The sequence below is a fragment of the Buceros rhinoceros genome, unplaced genomic scaffold (assembly GCF_000710305.1).
Source record: "Buceros rhinoceros silvestris isolate BGI_N320 unplaced genomic scaffold, ASM71030v1 scaffold26570, whole genome shotgun sequence".
Lineage (NCBI taxonomy): Eukaryota > Metazoa > Chordata > Aves > Bucerotiformes > Bucerotidae > Buceros > Buceros rhinoceros.
The window spans coordinates 20,465-26,901 of record NW_010389424.1 but is presented as its reverse complement, the minus strand read 5'-3'; the positions used below and the strand labels follow the sequence as shown (position 1 = coordinate 26,901).

The 6,437-nt window shown below is 40.0% G+C and overlaps 1 protein-coding gene across 1 annotated transcript in view; it reads left to right on the top strand.

The window, feature by feature from the left end:
* Positions 1-2,984: 2,984 nt before the first annotated feature.
* Positions 2,985-6,437, top strand: part of LOC104491814 (poly(ADP-ribose) glycohydrolase-like) — a gene marked incomplete at its 5' end in the record, with an annotated part of 13,517 nt that continues 10,064 nt past the window's right edge. Inside the window, 3 exons of the mRNA XM_010134289.1 lie at positions 2,985-3,064; positions 4,705-4,765; positions 5,425-5,500. Coding sequence (XP_010132591.1) covers positions 2,985-3,064; positions 4,705-4,765; positions 5,425-5,500 — 217 coding nt within the window. The remainder of the gene's footprint in view (positions 3,065-4,704; positions 4,766-5,424; positions 5,501-6,437) is intronic.

Sequence of the window (6,437 nt, the reverse complement as noted above, 5' to 3'; positions counted from 1 at the left end):
CAACTATAAACTATAAATTGGAGGTTGTATGTCGAGTGATAGAGCCTGGTGCAACCCCTCCCAAACATACAGCGCCACTCCCCCTCCTCTCTTACCTCGTCTGTCTCTCCTAAAAAGCTTGTAGCCATCCAACATAGCACTCCAACTATAAACTATAAATTGGAGGTTGTATGGCGAGTGATAGAGCCTTGTGCATCTTCTGGCACATGTTTTAGTGGATGCTTTGCTCTGAAACAGCCAGTATTCCACTAGAGCTGAATTTCTTCATCAAACAAACCTTTAAAGTAATTTCAAGTGATTGGAAATGAGAGGAGAAAAAACCCACTAGTTAAGATACATGTCTTTATGGAATGTATAATATATGAAAGGAAATGGGCAAACAGTATAGTACATTTATGCAGGAGAACTGAAATCTAATTTTCCAGTAATGCAATTCTCTCTTCATAAACACCATCAGTTCTGCAACACTAATGAGTATTCTCTGGGGAATAAATTATCTAGTGACTTTGAGAGCTTGCTTTGGACAGAGAGATGCATTGCTTCTCTGAGCAGTGGTCCTAGGTTTCTGAGTTTACAGGCTCTGGGCCTACAAAACTCATGTGTTTTAAGACTTCTAAACCACCAAAGCTTTTTCTTGAGACAGTTGTAATGCTTCAGGTTCCTTGCCACAATAAACAGCAGCACAAAATGAAAAGCACGAAGAACAGAGATGGGGGAATATGTGAGTGTGAGACAGGTTTTGTTCCTAGGTTGCTCAACTTTTTTATTTATACAAGTCATGAAAGTCACTATTTATCCAGAGATGAAGTTAAACGTAAGGGTGTTGAATAGTACAGTGTTCTTAAACACCTTTGAGATGATGATGGCTCGTACCTATGACAAGTGACAGTAAATAGGAAATGGCCTACGAGGTTGAACTACTGAATGTATTGATTTTCTCCTACCTGATGCCAAGGGAATTCAAAACCTCTTAAATCACGTGTTGTACAAACAGAGAAAAGGAAGGCAGTTCTGATACTGAAAGACTTGCGTTATGAAGTGGAAGAGACATGCACCAGGAAAGCAGAACTACTTTTACCGTTTACTGCAATGGCATGCATGTGCTGCTGTACTAGTATATTGCATTCTAAAACAAGCAGGAAAAAATTTAAAAAGGGTGAGATAAAGATGAGAGAAACACTATTTTAAAAATATTTCTTATTTTATGAATGGTACAAAAAGATTTTCTTCCTGCATCTGAGTGACTGTCTTGCCACCCCCGGGGTGCTTTGGAGCCCAGATGGGGTCTTACAAAACACAGGTACTCCCTTAAGTTTTTGCATCTCTGACCGTGATTCCTCAAATACTGACGTGTATCTCTGCAGAGGTCCTGCCTCTGATTAGCACTGGCTTGGAAGCTGGAGGTAAACGCGCTGCTGTGTTTGGTCCCTGAGCCCCTGCGTCGTCTGAATTGCTCTTAGCCGCGTGGCGGCTAAACACCCTGTGCAAAGCGGTACCGCTCACATATGCGTTTACTGGTACTGCTTCATTTCCCTCGACTGCCGGTGAGCTGCAGCGCTTTGCCTTTCGTTTACAGGGCGCTTCCTTTGGATGAGCCCTTTCATTGGGATTAATGGGTTTGGCCTTGGGTTCTCCGGTCAGGAAATTGTTTATGTGGTTTCCCCTTACATTTTTGGGTGGTTTTGTTAAGTAGGATCTGCGACTCAGAAATGAAGAAGAATTTTACTTATGTTCTTGGTGCCCTTATCTAGCTGTGTTCTTCAAAATAGAGAGATTTGCTTCAGAAATAAAACTTCTCACATCACAATTGCCTAATTGATCACCTCAGAAGTAACGTTCAAGGTTAAACCATTCATAACTTTGCCATGTTACATCCCCACTTTAGTGGGGCAGGAGTGGGCCGTTTTCAGTTGCTGTGATTATTCAAAGACTAAAATTTTCATAAAACATTTTTACCTTTTCAGAATTAGCTCCTATGACTTAATACAGGTTTTGGCTGAAAAGGGTATATACTTTGTAACAGTTCTTAAATACTGACAAAATCTAGTTGACTTCAGTACTAAAAGATTAATTCACCTGACAGCGTTCTGATTTTAAAGGCAGGTTGTCATTCCAGTGCATGGAAACAAATGAATCATGTTGTGTCATTCCTTTACTTCGCCTCTTTATTGGGGGAGGACTCTGATGTCCTTGGGGCTTTTGCTGTATCAGAGATCTTTTAGTGAACTTCCTACTCAATTAGATCTGAAGTTGCTGCTGTCTTTCCTTGGAGATAAATTCCATTAAGAGTGGCCAGTAACAATGCCTTGTGGCTTTGGTGGAAGTGGAATTAAGTAACGCATGCTCAGGTTGCTGGAAGGCAGATGATGCAGTGAAAGTGTTTCGGCTAACCTGAAAAGAATACTTAATTCCCTTAATGGCTAAAAATAGGGCACTTCTCTCTAGTGCTCTGTATTCATAAAGGAATGGGGGAATGGCAGTAGTAGCCCTATGGACGAAGCTGTGTCTCTTGGGGACAGGTTCTTTTCTTTAGGAGCACTGCTGGCAGAGCACAACTCCTGACAGCAGTATGACTGCCTTAAACCATCTCTGCAGCACACTGAGCCAAAAGCAGGCTAAGACATTGGGGTCTCAAAGCACTCAACATACATGTTCTCACCCCTCAGTCACCCGTTTTAACCCAAGCCGGTCTGTTGCAAATAAAACTGGATGTTCATATGGAAAACATATTTTTTTAGTAGTACAAAATCGGTGTGAGTGAGACTGGCATTCACTTGGCATCTTCATCAGAAAATAGCAAGTGCACCAGCTCCTTACTCCTAAAGACCTGCGTTACAGAGGGACTGTCTGGAGAGTTCTTTACTCAGTGCAGTATTTAAATGCAAGATAGGCATAGTAGTTAAAAAATCAAATCATGGTTAGCCTAATTACTATATGCTATATCCCTGAAAATTAATTATTTGCATTTATTTCTTGTTTTTCAGATTGTTTGAAGGGCGGTCACCAAGGAAGCCTGAGAAACTTAAGACCCTTTTCTGCTATTTTAGGAGAGTCACAGAAAAAAGTAATCCTTTACTCTTTTTTTGAGCTGCAAAGCAGATACATGAAGAATTTAATCCTATTAAGTTCAGAAATGGCTATGCAGCATTGTGATGGAAGTGTGTAACAAAAGGAGGTTCTGCAGTATGCTGATACTCATATTAATGTCACTTCTCATGCAGGTGGTGCATGCCATTAAATTTTTGCATGGAGCTTATTCTGTTTTCTTTTTTCTGGTATATATGGCGGGTTTTTTTTAAAAAGTGTGTATGCACATATGTATATATAAATACATTATAATGGTATAATGTTGGTATACTGTGTTAGGTATAATGTTTGTAAATATGCAACTACTTGCTGCACTGCATCAGGGTGAGGATGTAGAGGGACTTAGCATCATGTGTAGCCTTGAAAATCAGAGGCTTAGAGATTCTGAGTCAAGCTTCAGTTTTCCTGCTGCAGGCACATTGAGTCCTTTGGCTGTAACTTTTGTTACCTCTTATCTGCTGCAATATCCTTAGTTTTTTTTTTAAACGGTTTTTTTCTTTACCCGTCAGCATTCACTATTAGCTCTAGGTTCTCTCCGAAGGGTTGATTTTAAAAGACAGGCAGCTTTAAGCTTTAGATATAAAAATCCCTTTACTTGGTTCAGTCCATCTTCAGATCGTCATTTTAATTCACCACAAATAAAATGCAGCTACATCCTGTTTGAGCTATCCAACTTTCAGCAACATCGATAGAACTAAATCTCTGAGATAAAGAGTAGATGGTGATCTGTGTGGGACTGAGAGGCGATATACCAGCTCTTCTTGTACTTGAGCAATAATGTTTTCATGCAAACCAACTCCTGAAATTCTACAGCTGTCCCTGACCCTCTGTGCATACCAAATCTGACTGGAACATGCTTTAGACAACTACCATATTTCTTAACGTTATAACTTTAATGAGATTCTTGAGTGCTCTTCCCTTGAATTAAAAGTTATTCTTGTATCTTTAAAAAACCCCTTTGCTTTTTCTTTTTTGTCCAAGGAATTAGTAAGACAAAAGTATCTTAGCTCTATAAATGACTGCAATAATTTCGCAGCTCTTTTTATTGTAAACGGTAGTGGAATTCCTTGTAAAAGAACACCATGAAGACTGTATCAGCCACAGACTTTGTGCTCCAAAGGTGAATGCTTAGTTTGTAAGATACTGCCGCTGATACTAGAGTTCCCTTGTGGAAAAGCACTTGATTGCTGAAAGCCATGTGCCCTGTTTAGAGCAACCAAACCTTTCCTTCCCTATAATTTTGAAGAAAAGCATAGGATTATTTAAGGCTTTTGGAAGGATGTGTTTGTGTTTTACATGCTGCTCTGAGTTGTTTTCATGAGGCACCGCAATAGATTTAGTCAAGCAAAGAAATGAGCTTTTCTGGAAAAAGAAAAATACTCAAACTCCAAAGGGAGAAGAGAAGTGAATTTTCTGGTCTTTGTGTTACTTGTCTTCAGTTGGAGCGTGACTTTCAGGGGAAGATTCAAAGCTGCTTTTGAGGAAAGTTGAGGAAATATCTGTGTTTCTGCCAAGGGTGATGTTTGCTGTAAATTTAAAAACTTATCACTTAAGATAGTCTAATGACTACAGCTGCAGTAGTTAATGCCTCTTCCTCTGGGGTTGGTTTGCCTGTAGAGCCCACAGGATTGGTGACGTTTACCAGGCAGTGTCTCCAGGAGTTTCCAGACTGGGAAAGGTAAGTAGAACATCTTGTTAATGTAAGAAGTTTCTGAAATGAGTAAGTGAATCCTATTCTTATAGAATTGGTTCAGGCCTGGAAATACTTCAGAAAACAGTATTTGCTGTGGGTTGCTGTGGGGAGAAGTGTGGAGGGAAGTGGGTGAACTGCCACAAGGAGCTTGAGTGTCCTGAGATTTCCAGTACATTCGTTTGCCTGTGAAGCCAATGAGTCTTGGGTGGATTTTTTAGAACAGTAGCACATCTTTGGTGCTGTTGCTCAAGCAGGGGAGAAAAAGAGAGAAATGACTTGGTGTCAGAAATGACAGGAGAAAAGTGCAGTTTGGGTGATAACTAGCATGGGAACACGAGTGGTGCAGCTTTCTTGCTGCTTAGCAAGTCAGTGTGGGACAAACTTCTGTGAAAAACAGAGCTTCAGTTTCTAATGTAGGGATTTATGGTGGAAGGTGGAGAAACTGAACAATTGACTGCTAAACCTTTACAAATTGGTTTTGAAAGGCAAATGCTTTTTGTTTAATCCATCAAGGGTTTTTTTTTTTAAACCCACCTTGTGTTTAAGGTATGTAAGGAGATGGTTTTTCTTTTAAAATGAATGTCTTTCTGTGGAGATTCTGTGATTGTCCTTTCTCTGTCATCATCATTTTTCCTGAACGATAGATCTCAGAAGAAACTGTCTAGATTGCATGTCACCTATGAAGGCACCATCGAAAGCAACGGACAAGGTATGCTACAGGTAAGCACATGGCTTTGTGAAAACATGGCTTTGTGTCATGGTTCTGTCATATGTTTATGGTCTGCCAGCTTAACAAAGCTATTTGTTTATCCCCAGTGGACAAGATGTTATGCAGTGTAGAAGAAACATGCCCATGGATTAATTCCATGGGCAGTCTTAGTAGAGTCAATATTCCCCAGCTCATCGAGGTTTGCATGTGTACCTGGTGCAGAAAGAGCTGACAGGAAATCACACATCCTGGACAGCTTCAGGTCTCTTGGTTCAAGCCAGGATCAAAATTGACAAGATAAAAATTTCAGGCTGTGATCTTGATGAGTTGTCAAGGCTTTCAGTCTATTTTATAAAAAGTATTCTTGTGCCCCAGACAGTGACCAGGGCAGTGGTTCAGGAGACTTCTTTGCTGCCGCCAGCACTACTGTTTTGGTCAGCAAAAGAAATTCATGAGGAGAATGTCCTGTCTATATCTAAAGCAAGGAACACTTTTGAGTTTTCAAATTAGTTTGTTTTTCACTTTTTAAAAAAAAAAAAAGGTCTGGCTTCTAGAGTTTACCTCCCCCAAATTACAGCTTCTTCAGCCAGGAGGAAGTGCTGCAAAGGGAGAATAGGAGGACTTCTTGCTGCCGTGCTTTTTACTTGAACTTTAAAACGTCTCATGATTTCATGAAAGTCGATCACCCAAATGCCTCAGTGTGGACAGAATGCTTACTGAGGGATAATAATTCTTCAGTGTCCATAAAATGCAACACGAATACTGGTTTTGTATTTTGTAATTTGCCATTTTCATCCTTCACATTTACCACGCTTTGTTTTAATCTTAAATATGTGCTCTTCAAAGAAAAACCACGAAACTTGGATTCAGTATGTTTGAGATGCAAAGCTTTGTTTTGCCGTGTAACATCTCACTTGTTTTAAGTTTTCTGAGAAGTAGAAGGGAAAG